At 38.6% G+C, this 23,046-nt stretch overlaps 1 protein-coding gene across 11 annotated transcripts in view; it reads left to right on the plus strand.

Annotated features, from left to right (window-relative positions):
- The window catches only part of CCDC122 (coiled-coil domain containing 122), a 131,986-nt gene that overhangs the window by 63,306 nt on the left and 45,634 nt on the right, over positions 1–23,046 (plus strand). For 6 of the 11 annotated variants that reach the window (XM_049852946.1, XM_049852948.1, XM_049852950.1 and 3 more), the window contains one exon: positions 498–1,120. The exons of 4 other annotated variants lie outside the window; for them this stretch is intronic. In XM_049852946.1, the coding sequence (XP_049708903.1) occupies positions 498–704 (207 nt within the window). In that variant the 3' untranslated portion in view covers positions 705–1,120. Of the gene's footprint in view, positions 1–497; positions 1,121–21,073; positions 21,885–23,046 lie in introns of those variants that run through there. One more of the 11 variants, XM_049852951.1, reaches the window with a different exon arrangement.

The following is a 23,046-nucleotide window of genomic DNA, read 5'->3' on the forward strand; positions in this document are numbered from 1 at the left end:
CTTCCAGTCTACACCATCTGGCTCAGCATAAATACTGATCTACTGAATGGCAGGGAAATGGACTACATGAGCTCCTCAGATCCTTGAGATCTATATTTCAGTAAACCACAGCATATAGGAAATGAAACCATTCCCCTGAACTTGAAACTACTTTGTTAAGTAGAAGGCAACCCACTGATTTCAGGTCCCAAATACCACCCCTAGGTAGCTGTGAAACTTTGGCCAAATTGCTTAGGCATTTGATCTTCAGTTTCTTAATACAAATATGGGAATAATAATACATACAAGGTGTTTTGAGAATTTAATTATATATAAAAAGCTCAGCATGGTATATAACATGTAATAAGTATTGAATAGTTATTATATTACTGTTTATTATTTATAGTGAATAATTTATAGTCAAATGCTTTCGTCTTTAGAGTAGTCAAAATATCCTTTCTGATCATTTGGTATTTATCCTTCACAAGCCCTGTTGATTTGTACTCTTCTTTTAATAGGTACAGCATAAGAGATATGATGCAATTCTTAAGCGATTGCATTGTCAGGTGAAAAAGTGTCAGTCAAATAGAAGGCAGTGGCAATGGAACATTCAACAACTGGAAAAAACTGCAGCTGAGCTAAGAAAACGCATTGGAATGCAAGAATGTCATAGGGCAACGTGGCACACAGACCGTGCCAACTCAAATTGTGGGACACAGTGTTGAGAAAATCCTTTGGATTCTAAACAACCAGCATCCACTCTCAGAGGTTGTCTTAATGACAGATATATTTTCTCCTTTTCTGAATAGTCATCCATTTACTAGAGCGTATTCCAACCCTGCAACTGATAGTAGTAGATAGATAATAGGAAGGTTTACTGGAAAATAGTGGAAGACTATGAATGTTCTCAGTGTGTAAGATGTATTGTACTTATCAGTGCCTGTTTATAACCATGTTGCAGTCCCCCCCATAAAAAAAAAAAAATCTTAGAAGAAAAGCTTGGATTTCCAATGATTTAAATTGTTAAGATGTAAAAAAGGGTTGCCTATTTCAAACTTTTTTTAGAACTTGTTCTTTTACACCGTCTTCACATTAGCCCATAAATATGGACATTTAAAGTAATGTTATTATATGTTCAATGCTTCAGATATTTTACTCAGTTTTCCTTTTTATCCAGTAGGTAGTTACCATTTTTTCCTTTGTTATTAGATAAATTTTTTTTATTAGATAACATATTTTTAGAGTGATGCAGTGCACAAAATATTTTGTTCACTTTTTTATCTGTAAATTCTTTATCCCTATTTTGTGACCAAATTAAATTATAACATTGCATAAGACAAATATGGTGTTGTTAGTTGTCATTGAATCAGCTCTGACTCACGGCAACCCCGTGCACAATGGAATGAAACTTTGCCTAGTCCTGCACCGTGCCCACAACTGGTGCATGCTCAAGTCCCTCGTCGTGGCCACTGTGTAGCTGGAGTGCCGTCTGGCCTACAGGGCTCAGCTTCCAGCACTATACTGGACAAGATTCTGTTGCAATCCATACGGCTTTCATTTGCTAATTTTCAGAAGTAGATTTCCAGACCTTTCTTTCTAGTTTGTCTTAATGTGAAAGCTCTGCTGAAACCTGTCCACCATGGGTGTCCTTGCTGGTATTTAAAATCCAGTGGCAAAGCTTCCAGCATTATAGCAACACACAACCACCACAGTACAACAAACTGACAGACAGTGATGGAAGGCAAACATATAAGCTCCTAAAGTATTGACCAGTAGAGACTAACATATTTTTTTTCTCATTGTGAGGCAAATGCTATGTGCCGTGGCAACCAATCAAATTTTAACTTGTCCCTTTTAAGATAAAAATGCTCTCTTACACTGAGTCAAGTGCTGAGGAGGAAAAAAAGATTACTTACTGAAGATACAGTTTTAAATATTTGCTTTTAGGGTTTAATTATTTTAAAACAACAACACCAAAAAGGTATCTCAAGTCCATCTTGCCCCCACCTTTCTATGTACCTGAGATTCAGTAATAATATAAAACCAAACCAAACTCATTGCAGTCAAGTTGTTTCAGACTCTCATAGATACCCTGTAAGACAGAGAAGAACTGTCCTATAAGGTTTCCAAGGAGCAGGTGGTGGATTTGAACTGCCAACCTTAAAACCTGATAATAAATCTTATTATGTTCAGCATTAATGTTATCTTATTATGACTCATTGTTTTTGTTAGGTGCCATGGAGTTTGTTCTGACTCATAGCGACCCTATGTACAACAGAAGTGAACATCGCCCGGTCTTGCGCCATCCTCACAATCCCTGTTATGTTCGAGCCCATTGCTGCAGCCACTGTGTCAATCCATCTCATGGAGGGTCTTCCTCTTTTTTGTTGACCCTCTACTTTACCAAGCATGACATCCTTCTCCAGGGACTGATCCCTCCTGATAACATCCAAAGTATGTGAGACATAGTCTCACCATCCTTGCTTCTAAGGAGCCTTCTGCCTGCACTTCTTCTAAGACAGATTTGTTGGTTCTTTTGTCAGTCCATGGTATATTCAATATTCTTCAACAATTCGAAGGCATCAGTTCTCCTTCCATCTTCCTTATTAATGGTCCAGCTTTTGCATGCATATCAGGCGATCGAAAACACCATGGCTTGTGTCAGGTGCGCCTTAGTCTTGAAGGTAACATCTTTGCTTTTTAACACTTTAAAGAGGTCTTTTGTAGCAGATTTGCCCAATGCAATTTATCATTTGATTTCTTGACTGCTGCCTCCATGGGTATTGATTGTGGATCCAAGTAAAATGAAACCCTTGGCAACTTCAGTCTTTTCTCCATTGATCATGATGTTGCTTATTGGTCCAGTTGTGAGGATTTTTGTTTTCTTTATGTTGAGCCATAGTCCATACTGAAGGCTATGGTCTTTGATCTTCATCAATAAGTGCTTCAAGTCCTCTTCATGTTCAGCAAGCAGGGTTGTGTCATCTGCATAGCACAGGTTGTTAATGAGTCTTTCTTCAATCCTGATGCTCCGTTATTATGACTTAATATGCCTTATAATGACTAATATTTCAAATGGCTTATGCTATAATACAGTCAGCTTTGGCCATGACTCAAAAACACAACTACAAATAAAAATGGTAAACCTACTGTCTTAGTTATTTACTGCTGCTGTAACAGAAATACTGTAAGTGGATGGCTTTAACAAAGAAAAATGTATTTCCTCTCAGTAAGGTAGGCTAAAAAGTCCAAACTCAAGGCGTTAGCTCCAGGGGAAGGCTTTCTCTTCTGTCAGCTCTGGAAGAAGGTCCTTGTCCTCAATCTTCCAGAGCCTCTCAGGCATAGCGACCCTGGATCCAAAGGACTCGCTCTGGTCCTGGTGCTGTTTTCTTGGTAGCATGAGGTCCCCAGCTCTCTGCTTGTTTCTCTTTCTTTTTACCACTTGAGAGAGAAAAGATGGTGCAGGCCACACCCCAGGGAAACTCCCTTAACCTTGGATCAGGGAGGTGACCTGAGTAAGGGTGATGGTACAATCCTACCCTAATCCTCTCAACATAAAATTGCAATAACAAAATGGAGGACAACCACAAAATACTGGGAATCATGGCCTAACCCAGTTGATACACACATTTCTGGGGGGATATAATTCAATCTATGACACTACAGATTGTGGTGAGTATCCACCATGCTCAGCAGAAGACAAGGCTGAATCAAGAGCTGATGGCACAAAAATATTTTAATGTTATTTCCATATGAAAAGACTCTTCTTATAGCTATACTTCATCATTTTATTTACAGTTTATAAAAAGAAAACTTTAGACTTTGCGACTTTGAAAGTTTATAAGGAAACTGGTTTTCAAAATATTTGTACATGGTAACTAACACTGAGTTATGTTTTTTAAAAGCTTACTTTTAAATTAAAACATAAAAAAATAGGTTTAGTCTACTTAAGATAAAGTACCCCATTTGAGAAAGGAATTTTCAACGTAGTCTTCTAAAATATCCATAATAATACATGTATCTATTTTAAATTCTGTGACAATTGAAAAAATTATTTGAAAGAGAAGACTTTTGTTTTTCTTCTTTGCTCATTCTGATCTTGAAAACCCTTTTAGGTGATGGAGATTTTCAGGTTCACAAAGAAAGACTAAAACCTAAGGTTTCCCTTAAGTCTAATGAGGTAGTGGCTATGATACTTCAACAGTCACAAATTCTAAAATTAGAAAATAAAATTAGTTTTTTTAAAAAAATTCTCTGTAATTGAACCCAACTTAGAATATGAGCTCTTCTGCTTAGTGGCTCACACATGTTTCTGGTTTAAAACTCAGTCTCTTCTGAAAACCACTGAGTTTAGAGTTCTCCCCCTCCTCCTCCCTTTCTTCTCCTCACAAGTGATCTAAGTTCCCTGGGGACTTGCATTGCTTTCTTATCCAGGGAAGGCTTCTGGTCCAAGTGCCATTCTCTGACCTCCACTGGCCTCTGGAGAGGTGTAATTCTTCTGGTCTTGAGCATCACCTTCTATCTCCTGTCCCTGCTGCATCTGCGGTTGTTATCACCAGTCTATGCAGTCTAGGTCTTCCTTGTTCAATCTTCTCGTCTAATTCAAATTCTCGTTTTATGGATGCTGCCCAAATTTCATCTCTTTGGAGCCAAGAAAATGTTATTCTGTCCATGCGTTCTTCCCCACTCTGATTTCTGCTGTAAACTGAGTCTTCCGAGGCCCTCGGCCCTTTGGAGCTCAGCAAATTTTTCACCTCTCGAAATGCCCGGCTTTCCGCAAAGGAAAGCTATGAATTCAAGAATAGTGTTTCTACTGTGGGTTTTAAAAAAGTCCACTGTGAAACTCAAAGCTGGTGAATGACTTCTTAATTCCCAACGGTATCTGTCCTGATCTTGGCCTTGTAGATGTTAGTACCTAAATGATCAGGAAAAGATAACTAGTACAAGAAGGCAGAGGTAGAAGCAAACCTACAGTTAATATCTCAAAATATTGCCTACTACATGTGCAATCTCTGGAAAAGTTATAGTGTAACAATGTACAATGTAAGTCTCCGACTTAAAACAGGATTCCATTCCGATGACTGTCATAAGTTGGTTCTAATGTAAGTCCAAAACCTCATTTTTTTTTTTAGTTTTCATTATTATTGTCTTTTATTATCCGTACCTTTATAAATCTGATCTTCATTTGTCTTTGAGGGTTGGAAACATTACATATAAATTTACAGATATGATGACATCAGCAAATTACTGTCTGCAACATTGTGTGTTGTATATATTACTAACACTAAGATGTCCCCCCAAAAAACAAAGGACGGTTTTAAGTGCAGTTCATCGTAACTTGAGTATGTCCTGTGTTGGGGACTACCTGTAAAGAAAATGCTGCCCACTTTTCAGGACCCCTGGTGGCAAAGTGGTTAAAGTGGTTGGCTGCTAACCAAAAGGTCAGGGGTTTGAACCCATCAGCCCTTCCATGGGGGTTTTAAGCCATGTTTTAATAACCATGGAAATCACCAGGTTACAGACATTATAGTCAGGAAAGTCAGCCGTCTTGAGCAATATAAATGATCTGCGTGTTATCTGTTAGGCCATTTCTCTCCAGTCAATTGAGTAACCGTGTCCATTTTCTAAAGCAGTACAAATATAAAATAACACTAATAACAGTAACTTACTGAGCAACTACGCTATGCCCTATTTGCAATTTATATATTATTTCATTTAATTCTCAAAATAATGGTATAAATCATTGTCCCTAATTTACAGGTGGGAAAACAGAGGCTAAGCCAGGTTAAGTAACACCGTAAGATCTCATCACACAGCTGGTCAGGGGCAGAGTTGAAATTCAAAGTGTTTGTTCTGTTAGCTACATGGCACTGCAAGAAAATAACTCCAAGCAAGTAAACTTCAATTTTACTATAAATAAGTAATAACTTATTTCTGTATTTAATCTACCATTATAATGGAATAAAACAGAGCGTGAAATGAATTTAACCAAAAAGGTTAAAGTTAATGATTAAAAAACAAACAAAACAGCACTCAAACACGTAAGTTACACTACGTGAAGGTCAGTATTGGCAGAACATCTTGGCTAACGGAAATGAAATTGTGTTTATGAACTTGCTTTGGCATCTTCTACAATTCATCCAGGAGATTTCAGTTAAAGATCTAAGTGCCTCTATCATTTTACATTGAACATAGACTTTATGGTTTCATCCATGAAAATTATCAAGGCCTGTATTAATTTTTTTTATATATATATTAATACTGGAGCCCTGGAGGCAAAGTGGTTAAGCATTTGGCTGCTAACCAAAAGGTTGGCAGTTCGAATCCACCAGCAGCTTCTTGGAAACCATAGGGGGCAGTTTTACTCTATCCTGTAGGGTTGCTATGAGTCGGAATCCCTTCAGCGGCAACAGGTTTGGTTTTTTGTTTTTTTTGTGTGTGTGTTAATACTACAGAGATTCTGAGATCTTTAGGGGGAAGGGGAATTAGTTGATTAAAAAAAAACTTGTGGACAGGAGGGATAAGATGGCGGACTAGGCAGACGCTACCTCGGATCCCTCTTACAACAAAGACACGGAAAAACAAGTGAATCGATCACATACATAACAATCTACGAACCCTGAACAACAAACACAGATTTAGAGACGGAGAACGAACTAATACGGGGAAGCAGCGATTGTTTCCAGAGCCTGGAGCCAGCATACCAGTCAGGTACGGCACGAGCACAGAGACCTGCTCCACCCCCCTGAACTAACCCCGGGAGGGGGACTAGCCGGTTCCACGGGCGGCGTGGGACGCAGCCGTTAGGAGAAGTCCCCGGGAGGCAGTGACTGATCTTGGAGCAGAAAGAGCAGCACCCGAGCCGGGGAACCGTCCCACAGGGATTTGGACTGCACGCAGGTACGCCATAAACACGGAGAGTTGCTCCACCCCCTGAACTAACCCCGGGAAGGTGACCATCCGGGTCGCGCGGGCGGCGTGGGACGCAGCCGGTAGGAGAAGTCCCCGGGAGGCAGCGACTGGTATTGGAGCGGGGAGAACAGCGTTCCAGCCGGGACACTCGGTCGCGGCACAAGCACGGGGAGCTACTCCACCCATCTGAACTAACCCCGGGAGGGGGCCCACCTGGTTCACGGGGGCGGCACGGCCACGCGGCTGGAGGGACGAGAAGTCCCCGGGAGGCAGCGACTGATTTTGGAGTCGAGAGTGCACCGTCCCAGTAGGGGAGCCTTGACGCTGGGCGTGGGGCTGGAAGCGGAGGATCTGACCGTGACTCCAGCGGGCCAGACCCCCCGGGGGCAATCTCCACACAGACAGCACACATAGGCGACGCGCCCGCGGGAATCTCAGATATAATAGTCTTTCCAAGCAAGACAAGCAACTCTGGCTATATTCTGAGGTGCTACTCTCCTATCTCTCTGTTCCCTCCCCCACCCTTCCCAGGCGGCTTCATTAACATCTGAATAGCCTGAGCCAGAGGGAGAACTCTGATAGGGATCTGACTGCAGTTTTTTTTTTAGCGGATTTTCTGGAAAAACTAGTTTCCCAGTGATGGCTCGGAGACAACAATCCATATCAAACCACTTAAAGAAGCAGACCGTGACAGCTTCTCCAACTCCCCAAACAAAAGAATCAAAATCTTTCCCAAATGAAGATACAATCCTGGAATTATCAGATACAGAATATAAAAAACTAATTTACAGAATGCTTAATGATATCACAAATGAAATTAGGATATCTGCAGAAAAAGCCAAGGAACACACTGATAAAACTGTTGAAGAACTCAAAAAGATTATTCAAGAACATACTGGAAAAATTAATAAGTTGCAAGAATCCATAGAGAGACAACATGTAGAAATCCAAAAGATTAACAATAAAATAACAGAATTAGACAACACACTAGGAAGTCAGAGGAGCAGACTCGAGCAATTAGAATACAGACTGGGACATCTGGAGGACCAGGGAATCAACACCAACATAGCTGAAAAAAAATCAGATAAAAGAATTAAAAAAAATGAAGAAACCCTAAGAATTATGTGGGACTCTATCAAGAAGGATAACCTGCGGGTGATTGGAGTCCCAGAACAGGGAGGGGGGACAGAAAACACAGAGAAAATAGTTGAAGAACTTCTGACAGAAAACTTCCCTGACATCATGAAAGACGAAAGGATATCTATCCAAGATGCTCATCGAACCCCATTTAAGATTGATCCAAAAAGAAAAACACCAAGACATATTATCATCAAACTCACCAAAACCAAAGATAAACAGAAAATTTTAAAAGCAGCCAGGGAGAAAAGAAAGGTTTCCTTCAAGGGAGAATCAATAAGAATATGTTCTGACTACTCAGCAGAAACCATGCAGGCAAGAAGGGAATGGGACGACATATACAGAACACTGAAGGAGAAGAACTGCCAACCAAGGATCATATATCCAGCAAAACTCTCTCTGAAATATGAAGGCGAAATTAAGATATTTACAGACAAACACAAGTTTAGAGAATTTGCAAAAACCAAACCAAAGCTACAAGAAATACTAAAGGATATTGTTTGGTCAGAGAACCAATAATATCAGATATCAGCACAACACAAGGTCACAAAACAGAACGTCCTGATATCAACTCAAATAGGGAAATCACAAAAACAAACAAATTAAGATTAATTAAAAAAAAATACACATAACAGGGAATCATGGAAGTCAATAGGTAAAAGATCACAATAATCAAAAAGAGGGACTAAATACAGGAGGCATTGAACTGCCATATGGAGAGTGATACAAGGCGATATAGAACAATACAAGTTAGGTTTTTACTTAGAAAAATAGGGGTATATAATGAGGTAACCACAAAAAGGTATAACAACTCTATAACTCAAGACAAAAACCAAGAAAAACGTAACGACTCAACTAACATAAAGTCAAACACTATGAAAGTGAGGATCTCACAATTTACTAAGAAAAACGCCTCAGCACAAAAAAGTATGTGGAAAAATGAAATTGTCAACAACACACATAAAAAGGCATCAAAATGACAGCACTAAAAACTTATTTATCTATAATTACCCTGAATGTAAATGGACTAAATGCACCAATAAAGAGACAGAGAGTCACAGACTGGATAAAGAAACACGATCCATCTATATGCTGCCTACAAGAGACACACCTTAGACTTAGAGACACAAACAAACTAAAACTCAAAGGATGGAAAAAAGTATATCAAGCAAACAATAAGCAAAAAAGAAGAGGAGTAGCAATATTAATTTCTGACAAAATAGACTTTAGACTTAAATCCACCACAAAGGATAAAGAAGGACACTATATAATGATAAAAGGGACAATTGATCAGGAAGACATAACCATATTAAATATTTACGCACCCAATGACAGGGCTGCAAGATATATAAATCAAATTTTAACAGAACTGAAAAGCGAGATAGATACCTCCACAATTATAGTAGGAGACTTCAACACACCCCTTTCGGAGAAGGACAGGACATCCAGTAAGAAGCTCAACAGAGACACGGAAGATCTAATTACAACAATCAACCAACTTGACCTCATTGACTTATACAGAACTCTCCACCCAACTGCTGCAAAATATACTTTTTTTTCTAGCGCACATGGAACATTCTCTAGAATAGACCACATATTAGGTCATAAAACAAACCTTTGCAGAGTCCAAAACATCGAAATATTACAAAGCATCTTCTCAGACCACAAGGCAATAAAACTAGAGATCAATAACAGAAGAACGAGGGAAAAGAAATCAAATACTTGGAAAATGAACAATACCCTCCTGAAAAAAGACTGGGTTATAGAAGACATCAAGGAGGGAATAAGGAAATTCATAGACAGCAACGAGAATGAAAATACTTCCTATCAAAACCTCTGGGACACAGCAAAAGCAGTGCTCAGAGGTCAATTTATATCAATAAATGCACACATACAAAAAGAAGAAAGAGCCAAAATCAGAGAACTGTCCCTACAACTTGAACAAATAGAAAGTGAGCAACAAAAGAATCCATCAGGCACCAGAAGAAAACAAATAATAAAAATTAGAGCTGAACTAAATGAATTAGAGAACAGAAAAACAATTGAAAGAATTAACAAAGCCAAAAGCTGGTTCTTTGAAAAAATTAACAAAATTGATAAACCATTGGCTAGACTGACTAAAGAAATACAGGAAAGGAAACAAATAACCCAAATAAGAAATGAGAAGGACCACATCACAACAGAACCAAATGAAATTAAAAGAATCATTTCAGATTATTATGAAAAATTGTACTCTAACAAATTTGAAAACCTAGAAGAAATGGATGAATTCCTTGAAAAACACTACCTACCTAAACTAACACATTCAGAAGCAGAACAACTAAATAGACCCATAACAAAAAAAGAGATTGAAACGGTAATCAAAAAACTCCCAACAAAAAAAAGTCCTGGCCCGGACGGCTTCACTGCAGAGTTCTACCAAATTTTCAGAGAAGAGTTAACACCACTACTACTAAAGGTATTCCAAAGCATAGAAAATGACGGAATACTACCCAACTCATTCTATGAAGCCACCATCTCCCTGATACCAAAACCAGGTAAAGACATTACAAAAAAAGAAAATTATAGACCTATATCCCTCATGAACATTGATGCAAAAATCCTCAACAAAATTCTAGCCAATAGAATCCAACAACACATCAAAAAAATAATTCACCCTGATCAAGTGGGATTTATACCAGGTATGCAAGGCTGGTTTAATATCAGAAAAACCATTAATGTAATCCATCACATAAATAAAACAAAAGACAAAAACCACATGATCTTATCAATTGATGCAGAAAAGGCATTTGACAAAGTCCAACACCCATTTATGATAAAAACTCTTACCAAAATAGGAATTGAAGGAAAATTCCTCAACATAATAAAGGGCATCTATGCAAAGCCAACAGCCAATATCACTCTAAATGGAGAGAACCTGAAAGCATTTCCCTTGAGAACGGGAACCAGACAAGGATGCCCTTTATCACCGCTCTTATTCAACATCGTGTTGGAAGTCTTAGCCAGGGCAATCAGGCTAGACAAAGAAATAAAAGGTATCCGGATTGGCAAGGAAGAAGTAAAGTTATCACTATTTGCAGATGACATGATTATATACACAGAAAACCCTAAGGAATCCTCCAGAAAACTACTGAAACTAATAGAAGAGTTTGGCAGAGTCTCAGGTTATAAAATAAACATACAAAAATCACTTGGATTCCTCTACATCAACAAAAAGAACACCGAAGAGGAAATAACCAAATCAATACCATTCACGGTAGCCCCCAAGAAGATAAGATACTTAGGAATAAATCTTACCAAGGATGTAAAAGACTTATACAAAGAAAACTACAAAGCTCTACTACAAGAAATTCAAAAGGACATACTTCAGTGGAAAAACATACCTTGTTCATGGATAGGAAGACTTAACATAGTAAAAATGTCTATTCTACCAAAAGCCATCTATACATTTAACGCACTTCCGATCCAAATTCCAATGTCATATTTTAAGGGGATAGAGAAACAAATCACCAATTTCATATGGAAGGGAAAAAAGCCCCGGATAAGCAAAGCACTACTGAAAAAGAAGAAGAAAGTGGGAGGCCTCACCTTACCTGACTTCAGAACCTATTATACAGCCACAGTAGTCAAAACAGCCTGGTATTGGTACAACAACAGACACATAGACCAATGGAACAGAATTGAGAACCCAGACATAGATCCATCCACGTATGAGCAGCTGATATTTGACAAAGGACCAGTGTCAATTAACTGGGGAAAAGACAGCCTTTTTAACAAATGGTGCTGGCATAACTGGATATCCATTTGCAAAAAAATGAAACAGGACCCATACCTCACACCATGCACAAAAACTAACTCCAAGTGGATCAAAGACCTAAACATAAAGACTAAAACGATAAAGATCATGGAAGAAAAAATTGGGACAACCCTAGGAGCCCTAATACAAGGTATAAACAGAATACAAAACATTACCAAAAATGATGAAGAGAAACCCGATAACTGGGAGCTCCTAAAAATCAAACACCTATGCTCATCTAAAGACTTCACCAAAAGAGTAAAAAGACCACCTACAGATTGGGAAAGAATTTTCAGCTATGACATCTCCGACCAGCGCCTGATCTCTAAAATCTACATGATTCTGTCAAAACTCAACCACAAAAAGACAAACAACCCAATCAAGAAGTGGGCAAAGGATATGAACACACATTTCTCTAAAGAAGATATTCAGGCAGCCAACAGATACATGAGAAAATGCTCTCGATCATTAGCCATTAGAGAAATGCAAATTAAAACTACGATGAGATTCCATCTCACACCAGCAAGGCTGGCATTAATCCAAAAAACACAAAATAATAAATGTTGGAGAGGCTGCGGAGAGATTGGAACTCTCATACACTGCTGGTGGGAATGTAAAATGGTACAACCACTTTGGAAATCTATCTGGCGTTATCTTAAACAGTTAGAAATAGAACTACCATACAACCCAGAAATCCCACTCCTCGGAATATACCCTAGAGATACAAGAGCCTTCATACAAACAGATATATGCACACCCATGTTTATTGCAGCTCTGTTTACAATAGCAAAAAGTTGGAAGCAACCAAGGTGTCCATCAACGGATGAATGGGTAAATAAATTGTGGTATATTCACACAATGGAATACTACGCATCGATAAAGAACAGTGACGAATCTCTGAAACATTTCATAACATGGAGGAACCTGGAAGGCATTATGCTGAGCGAAATGAGTCAGAGGCAAAAGGACAAATACTGTATAAGACCACTATTATAAGATCTTGAGAAATAGTAAACCTGAGAAGAACACATACTTTTGTGGTTACGAGGGGGGGAGGGAGGGAGGGTGGGAGAGGGTTTTTTTATTGATTAATCAGTAGATAAGAACTGCTTTAGGTGAAGGGAAAGACAACACTCAATACATGGAAGGTCAGCTCAATTGGACTGGACCAAAAGCAAAGAAGTTTCCGGGATAAAATGAATGCTTCAAAGCTCAGCGGAGCAAGCGCGGGGGTCTGGGGAACATGGTTTGCGGGGACTTCTAAGTCAATTGGCAAAATAATTCTATTATGAAATCATTCTGCATCCCACTTTGAAATGTGGCGTCTGGGGTCTTAAATGCTAACAAGCAGCCATCTAAGATGCAGCAATTGGTCTCAACCCACCTGGAGCAAAGGAAAATGAAGAACACCAAGCCCACATGACAACTAAGAGCCCAAGAGACAGAAAGGGCCACATGAACCAGAGACCTACATCATCCTGAGACCAGAAGAACTAGTTGGTGCCCGGCCACAATCGATGACTGCCCTGACAGGGAGCTCAGCAGAGGACCCCTGAGGGAGCAGGAGAGCAGTGGGATGCAGACCCCAAATTCTCATAAGAAGACCAAACTTAATGGTCTGACTGAGACTGGAGGAATCCCGGTGGCCATGCTCCCCAGACCTTCTGTTGACACAGGACAGGAACCATCCCCGAAGACAACTCATCAGACATGAAAGGGACTGGTCAGCGGGTGGGAGAGAGACGCTGATGAAGAGTGAGCTAATTATATCAGGTGTACACTTGAGATTGTGTTGGCAGCTCTTGTCTGGAGGGGGGATGGGAGGATAGAGAGAGAGGGAAGCCGGCAAAATTGTCAAGAAAGGAGAGACTGAAAGGGCTGACTCAAGACGGGGAGAGTAAGTGGGAGTAGGGAGTGAGATGTATGTAAACTTATATGTGACAGACTGATTGGATTTGTAAACGTTCACTTGAAGCTTAATAAAAGTTATTATAAAAAAAAAAAAAAAAACTTGTGGTTTTGGAACTAAAAATTGTGTTTCATTCACTGGTTGCTCATTTATTACTTGCTTATATTTTCAATATCATAAATATTTTATTTTTTATCGGCTAAGATAATGATTACTAAAGCTAATGATCAGAAACTAAAAGTTGTATGCCTGTAAAAATAACCTATGCTGTATTTGTTTATTTGGATTTATAATGTATTTCTAAGGGAGGGTTTTTAGCTTTTTTATTTGCTGATAAATTTGGCAGCGTAACGAATGGGTTTTCTATATCATATTAGTTATCGTGTAAGACTTGCTACTGAATGTTATTGAACTCTGACCAAAACCAGGAAAAATAAATTGAAACAGATACTAATAGCAGGAAAGATTTATTCACTATATAGCAAAGAATGGAGTGCTCCAAATTACTCTTTCTCTTCTGTAATGTTCCATTTAAATTAGAACTGTGAGATCTAGATCTTTACAAAAATAAAAATAGCATATGATTAGGTAATGACAGAGTTCCTGTTTATATAATTTAGCGAAGACAGACATGAAGCAATGAGACTTGAACCTCTTAATTAATGAGATGATGTATTCCAAAAGCAAAACTAGAGTTCCTATGATAAGTAGTTTTAAAAGACTTCTTACCCAAAAAGCTCTCTGGCATAAAATCATGCCAAAATTAGAATAAAGAAGTTCAGTGACAGATATTTGCCAGTATTGCCAAATCACAGATTGTGAGGTAATTTGGAGGCAATGAGAATACGCTGCCAGTGTAAGATAAATTTTCAGTTTTTTTTAACCCAAAGCATTTAAGCCAAGACACATCATCCACCTCCTCTGCTGTTACTTCTTGCCCCCCTGAGATTATTTTACACAGAACAGATGTATGTAATCACCATGCTCGTTGTGGAGAAGCTTCCTCAAAGTGCCTTCCAAACTGTTTCTCCTTGAATCCATAGCGCTGCTTTGTGTACATGATACCATGACATGCAAAAACACACAAACAAAAACACTGCATACCCACCCAAGAGAACTGAAATCAGGAAAGCAAACAGATATTTGTACTGACGTTCATTGCAGTACTATTCACAGTAGTCAAAAGGTGGAAACACTCTAAATGCCTGTCAACAGATGAATCTGTAAACAAAATGTGGTACATACATACAGTGCAATATTGCTCAACCATAAAGAGAAATGAAGTTCTGATATATGCTACGACATGGATGAGCCTTTAAAAATATTATGCTGAAAAGAAGTCAGTCAGAAAAGGAGAAATATCGTTATGATCCCACTTACACGGAGTATCTAGAATAAGTAAGTGTATAGAGATCAAAATTTATTAGTGGTTACCAGGGATGGGCTGAAGGGAGGGGGAAAGGATGACTCAACACTTGGGGGATACTGAGTTTCCGTTAAGGGTGATGGTTGAACAACATGATGAATATAAGTTAATGTCATTGAACTGTATACGCGAAGATTGCTAGAATGGTAAATGTTCTTTTACATGTACATTTTCCACAATAAAAAATAAAGTAAGAAAAAATACCCCACACAAAAACAGCAAGCTTGCAATTTGCATGAGTTGTTTCATCTTCAGTGACCAGTTGTTAACTAACTCATACACAGTGATCCAGCCAGATGTCAGAACATCTGCTTGGCTGAAATGATCACAGGAGTCTCTCTTCATCCACCTTCTCCACAGAGACTGTATACAGCCACTCAAGCATTTTTATCCTTTAAAGTGAGACCTATTTCAAGACTTCAGTCCCTCAGATGTAAAATTGACTTTTCTGTACAATTTGATAATGTTGATATTGTTTTAATTTTTGGTTCAAACACACTTGTATAAAACACTGAATTCTCAGAAAGGCCTGTACTGTTTCTAACCTTTCACTAATCAACAGACCTTAACTGTTCAAATTTTAGATTATTCATCTTCTAAGACTTTCAGTCTCAATCTGTCAGCATAATTTACCCAAGTACAGTTTCCTCATAATTAATGTAATTCTCTAATTTTTCTTCGCTTTGTTTACATCAGAAATCTCATTTCCTCATTCAGATCGTACTTTTTTCATCTTTGCACAGCTATCAGTTGCATCATCTTCAGACTTTTTTCTTTTGTAACTCTAACGTTTAATCCACTGGCCTAAAGTAAGATTCCAAACATCAAAAATAATCTCATTTATAACAGGTTTATGCATGAGAATCGTCTTTTCTTTATTTGAAATGCTTCACAAAGATAAGCTTTCTCAGAAACCTTTGAGTAGACACCTCCAGTTCTTTGCCCTGGTCTTCTTGGATCCTTTTTACCTTTTTTGTGTACGGGCATTCCCCGGGTTACAAATGAGATCCGTTCCTAAGTCTGTCTTCAAGTCGAATTTGTAGGTAAGTTGTAACAGGTACATATCGTTCTTATTCAGTGTCAGTTGGTCAAATATTTGTCTTAACCTGGTGAATTCCTGTACACGCACACACACACACACTCATACACACACAAATCTAAGAAGATCAGGGCAGAGAATTGGAGGTATCTACTACAAAGGTTCCTGAGAAAGATTGTATTTGTGAAGCGTTTCAAGTAAATAAAAAAGATGAGATTATATATGTATATAAAAGAACATTTCAAGATCTATCCTGAAGTTCAACGCTGTCAGTTGTAGGATAATATCCACACGCTTACAAGGAAGACCAGTTAATATGACTGTTCTTCAAATTTACTAACCAACCACTAAAGCCAAAGATGAAGAAATTGAAGATTTTACCAACTTCTGCAGTCTGAAATTGATCAAACATGCTATCAAGATTCACTGATAATTACTGTTGATTGGAATCTGAAAGTTGGAAACAAAGAAGAAGGAGTAGCAGTTGGAAAATGTGGCCTTGGTGAAAGAACAGACCCTGGAGATTATGTGATAGAATTTTGCAAGATCAACAACTTTGCAAATACCTTTTTTTGCAAAACAAACACCTTTTTTCAACAACATAAACAGCATACGCACGTGCACCTAGCCAGATGGAATGCATAGGAATCAAATCAACTATATCTGTGGAAAAAGACAATGGATAAGCTCAGTATCATCAGTTAGAACAAGGCCAGGGGCTGACTGGAACAGAACATCAACTGGTCATATGCAAGTTAAAGTTGAAGCTGAAGAAAATTAGAACAAGTCCACAAGAGCCAAAATACAACCTTGAGTATATCCCACCTGAATTTAGAGAGAGACCATCTCGAGACTAGATTTGACACATTGAACACTAATGACTGAAGAACAGACAAGTTATGGGAGGACATCATACATGAAGAAAGCAAGAGGTCATTAAAAAGACAGGAAAGAAAGAAAAGACAAAATCGGATGTCAGAAGAAACTCTGAAACTTGCTGTCAAATGTTGAGTAGCTAAAGTGAAAGGAAGAAGTAATGAAGTGAATGAGCTGAACAGATTTCAAAGGGTGCCTCAAGAAGACAAAGTAAAGTATTATAATGAAATGTGCAAAGACCTAGAGTTAAAAACCAAAAGGGAAGAACATGCTTGGCATTTCTGGAGCTGAAAGAATTGAAGAAAAAATTCAAGCCTCAAGTTGAAATACTGACGAATTCTATGGGGAAAATATTAAACGACACAGGAAGCATGAAAAGTAGTTGGAAAGAATACACAGAGTCACTGTATCAAAAAGCATCGGTTGACATTCAGCCATTTCAGGAGGTGGCATATGATCAAGTACCAATGGTACTGAAGGAAGAAATCCAAGCTGCACTGAAGGCATTGACAAAACACAAGGCTCCAGGAATTGATGGAATACCAATTGAGATGTATCAACAAACAGATGAAGCACTGGAAGTGCTCACTTGTCTATGCCAATAAATTTGGAAGACAGCTATCTGGCCAACCAATTGGAAAAGACTTACATTTGTGTCCATTCCCAGAAAGGTGATCCAACAGAAGCGGAAATTATCAAACAATATCATTAATATCACACACAAGTAAAATTCTGCTGAAGATTGTTCAAAAGCTGTTGCAGCAGTATATCGACAAGGAGCTGCCAGAAGTTCAAGTCAGATTCAGAAGGGGACATGGAACAAGGAATATCATTGCTGGTGTCAAAAGGATCTTGACTGAAAGCACAGCATACCAGAAAGATGTTTACCTGTTTTTTATTAACTATGTAAATGCTTTCAGCTGTGTGGATCACAACAAAATATGGATAACATTGCAAAGAATGGGAATTCCAAAACACTTAACTGTACCCATAAGGAACCCATACATAGACCAAAAGGCAGTCATTTGACCAGAACAAGGGGGTATTGGCTGGTTTAAAGCCAGGAAGAGTGTGCATCAGGGTTGTATCCTTTCACCATACTTATTCAATCTGTATGCTGAGCAGATAATCCGAGAAACTGGACTATATGAAGAATGAGGAGGCATTAGGATTGGAGAAACACTCATTAACAAACTGCAGTATGCAGATGACATAGCCTTGCTTGCTGAAAGTGAAGAGGACTTGAAGCACTTTTTGATGAAGATGAAAGACTACAGCCTTCAGTATGGATACACTTCAACATAAAGAAAACAAAAACTCTCACAACTAGACCGATAAGCAACATCAAGATAAACGGAGAAAAGACTGAAATTGTCAAGGGTTCCATTTTACTTGAATCCACAATCAATGCCCATAGAAGCAGTAGTTAAGAAATCAAACAAAGTGTTGCATTGGGCAAACTTCTGCAAAAGACCTCTTTTAAGTGTTAAAAAGCAAAGGCATCATCCTGAGGACTAAGGTGTTCCTGACCCAAGCCATGGTATTTTCAGTGGCCTCATATGTATGCCCAATGGTTAAGCGTTTGGCTGCTAACCAAAAGGTCCACAGTTTGAATCCACCAACCACTCCTTGGAAACCCTATGGGGCAGTTTTACTCTATCCCATAGAGTTACTATGTGTCAGAGTCCACTGGACAGCAACGGGTTTGGTTTATGGGTTCATATGCATGGGAAAGCTGGACAATGAATAGGAAAGACCAAAGGAGAATTGATGCCTTTGAATTATGGTATTGGTGAAGAATACTGAATATACCACAGACTGCCAGAAGAATGAACAGGTCTCTCTTAGAAGTACAGCCAGAATGCTCCTTAGAAGCAAGGATGGTGTTTAGTTATCTAGTGCTGCTGTAACAGAAATACCACAAATGGATGGCTTTAACAAAGAGAAATTTATTTTCTCACAGTCTAGTAAGCTAGAAGCCCAAATTCAGGGCATCAGCTCCAGGGGAAGGCTTTTTCCCTCTGTCACCTCTGGAGGAAAGTCTTTGTCATCAATCTTCCCCTAGACCAGGAGCTTCACTGCACAGGAACCCTGGATATAAAGGACACACTTTGCTTTTGGTGCTTCTTTCTTGGTGGTATGAGGTACCCCCTCTCTGTTTGCTTCCCTTTCCTTTTATCTTGAAAGATAAAAGGTGGTGTAGGCCACATCCCAGGGAAACTCCCTTTACACTGGATCAGGGATGTGACCTGGTAAGAGTGTTACAATACTGCCCTAATCCTCTGTAACATAAAATTACTATCACAAAATGGAGGACAACCACACAATACTGGGAATCATGGCCTAATCAAGTTGATACACACATTTCTGGGGGACATAATTCAATCCATGACAGATGGTGAGACTTTGTCTCACATACTTTGGACATGTTATCAGGAGGGACCAGTCCCTGGAGAAGGACATCATGCTTGGTAAAATAAAAAATAAAGGGTAAGCAAAAAAGAGGAAGACTATCAATGAGATGGATTGACACAGTGGCTGCAACAATGGGCTCAAGAAAAATAGTAATTTTGAGGATGATGCAGGACTGGGCAGTGTTTTATTCTGTTGTACATAGGGTTTCTATGAGTCGGAACCAACTCAACAGCACCTAAAAATAACAGCATGTATATAAAACACTTAAGAAACACTCCCAAACCCTGCAGTTTTCATGAGCTTCTCAAAGTAGTGCTCACATTCATTATTACGAACCATTGTATTTAACTCAATTTTTATGGCTTTATGGCATTCTAAAGTACAAGTTATCCTTACTGGTACTCTTCTCCCAATTTGGTTGTGCTTTTGCCTCCAGTATCTCTCATCTAAGGATTTCTTAGGTGATCTGCTACCTTCAAAAGGGCAGAGCCTAATATTGCAGCCTTGCTTGGCTTCTTCCCATTCCCAGTCTTATTTCTTTTACCAATTTCTCTTGGAGGACTTAATAATAAATAACTTTATCAAGAATTCTCTTCTCAGAGTCTGCTTCTGGGAATCCCAAAGTCACCTTGTGAAAACAATTGTATGTTGAAATCTTTATTTTCAAGAAATGGTTATTACTTTCTTTTCCTTACCGCATATCAATTCTATTCCCAGCAGCAAAAATAATAATAATGATAAAGAAACTTACCATCTTTGAAAGCTAATTAGTGTCCCATTTGATGTAATTTTGACATGATTTATTTACTTTAAATAAAAAAGCAAGCCAAAAGGCACAAACTTTATTGCATGTATTTATTATGACAATAAAAGTACAATATTAGCTTTCAAAAATAATACATTACTGTTTTGTATTATTAATCTTTTTTTTTTTTTTTTTTTGATGTTGGTGCCCTTAGGAGCTACTATGGGATTACATCCAATAAACTTAATAAATAAATCTTGATTCTGAAAACTCAATTTGAAAGTTTAGAATATTTTCCTCCTGTGTTGAGGCCCTGTGATTTTAGACAGATTTGTTTGAAGGCTAATGTCATAAGACAAAAATTATGACATTTGGGTAAATCATTTTGGTTGATTACATTCTAACTAGATGACACAGACAGGACCTGGAATGGGAATAAGTCATGTGTACACATCCACAGATCCTATGGCTTCATACATTAGTCCTGGTTCCCTCAATCCATTCTTTTCCCTTTTTTCCATCTTTTAAAATCAGCAATTCTTGCTTTAGGTGAAGGGAAGGATGCTTTAGGTGAAGGGAAGGACAACACTCAATACATGGAAGGTCAGCTCAATTGGACTGGACCAAAAGCAAAGAAGTTTCCGGGATAAAATAAATGCTTCAAAGGTCAGCGGAGCAAGGGCGGGGGTTTAGGGACCATGGTTTAAGGGGACTTCTAAGTCAATTGGCAAAACAATTCTATTATGAAAACATTCTGCATCCCACTTTGAAATGTGGTGTCTGGGGTCTTCAATGCTAACAAGCGGCCATCTAAGATGCATCAATTTGTCTCAACCCAGCTGGATCAAAGAATGAAGAACACCAAGGTCACACGACAACTAAGAGCCCAAGAGACAAAAAGGGCCACATGAACCAGAGACCTACATCATCCTGAGACCAGAAGAACTAGTTGGTGCCTGGCCACAATCGATGACTGCCCTGACAGGGAGCACAATAGAGAACCCCTGAGGGAGCAGGAGATCAGTGGGATGCAGACCCCAAATTCTCATAAAAAGACCATACTTAATGGTCTGACTGAGACTAGAGGAATCCTGGCAATCATGGTCACCAAACCTTCTGTTGGCACAGGACAGGAACCATCCCCGAAGACAACTCATCAGACATGAAAGGGACTGGACAGTGGGTAGGAGAGAGATGCTGATGAAGAGTGAGCTAATTATATCAGGTGGACACTTGAGACTGTGTTGGCATCTCCTGTCTGGAGGGGGGATGGGAGGATAGAGAGAGTTGGAAGCTGGCAAAATTGTCACGAAAGGAGAGACTGGAAGGGCTGACTCTTTAGGGGGAGAGCAAGTGGGAGTACGGAGTAAGATGTCTATAAACTTATATGTGACAGTCTGACTTGATTTGTAAACGTTCACTTGAAGCTCAATAAAAGTTAATAAAAAAAAAATCAGCAATTCTCCCTTACAATCATTCAGTATCCCACCTAAAGCTCAAGAACACTAGAATAACAGTTTGGTGAAGATCAAGAGTAATTAACATTCAGAAAGTTACAAAGGAATGTAGACCTACAAAACAGAACATTGTAAAATATCAGTCATCGTCTGTCATCACAGTTTCAGGAAATTTACAGTAACTATAAGAACATTTTATTGCCAACAGTAACATAATATCTTTATGATTTTTTATTGTATCAACACTTAAAATATGAAAACAATAATTTATCAAAGACAATTACTGATTTTGTGGAAGTGATTTTTCTAGGCTCAAATCAACATAACCTTTTTTGCACTTAACCTTAAAGCTGTTATAAACATTAATGTTGCTTGTCCTCAAAACCTCTAGTTGAAATACAAGTAATTTTAAACTGCTGCAAAATGTCATACAAATATAGAAGTGGGGCACAGTAAAACTTAGGAGCAAAACTTAAATCTTGACTTTTATTTTGTTATATCTCCCAAAAAAGATGTCTGGTACAAGTTGGAGCCAAAAACAGTGAACGGATGGCAAAGGACTCTGAACAATTTTCATGTTATGCCTTCTGTGTGTTAACATAACTGCAAAAATATTTATGATATGATTCTTCCCAACCTGGAGATCAGTTGAGTTAACAAGATTGTCATGGATTGAATTATTTCCCCTCAAAAATGTGTGTATCAATTTGGCTGGGCCATGATTTCAGTATTATGTTGTTGTCCTCCATTTTGTGATCATAAATTTTATGTTAAAGAGGATTAGGGTGGGGCTATAACACCCTTACCCAGGTCACATTCCTGATCCAGTGTAAAGGGAGTTTCTCTGGGTTGTGGCCTGCACCACCTTTTATCTCTCAAGAGGGAAAAAGGAAAGGGAAGCAATCAGAATTGGGAACTTCATACCAACAAGAAACCAGAGCATGTCCTTTGGGCCCAGAGTCCCTGCACCTGAGAAGCTCCTTGACCAGGGAAAGATTGAGGACAAGGATCTTCCTCCAGAGCCAACAGAGAAAGCCTTCCCCTGGAGCTGATGCCCTGAATTTGGACTTTTAGCCTACCTGACTGTGAGAAAATAAATTTCTCTTTGTTAAAGCCATCCATTTGTGGTATTTCTGTTATAGCAGCACTAGATAACCAAGACAAATATAGACACATATATTATATTCAATTACAATTGCAAAACATTCTATAGTAGAGGCATAAACCGAACTCTATGGAAACAAAATAAGGAGCAATTAATTCCAATTAGAGAGTAGGGGAGGAAAGATTGAAAAGAAGAGGTGTTATCTGAGGTGCAATTGAGCAGTTATGGTGCAGATGGTTACGTGCACACT

The sequence above is a fragment of the Elephas maximus genome, chromosome 14 (genome assembly GCF_024166365.1).
Source record: "Elephas maximus indicus isolate mEleMax1 chromosome 14, mEleMax1 primary haplotype, whole genome shotgun sequence".
Taxonomy (NCBI): domain Eukaryota; kingdom Metazoa; phylum Chordata; class Mammalia; order Proboscidea; family Elephantidae; genus Elephas; species Elephas maximus.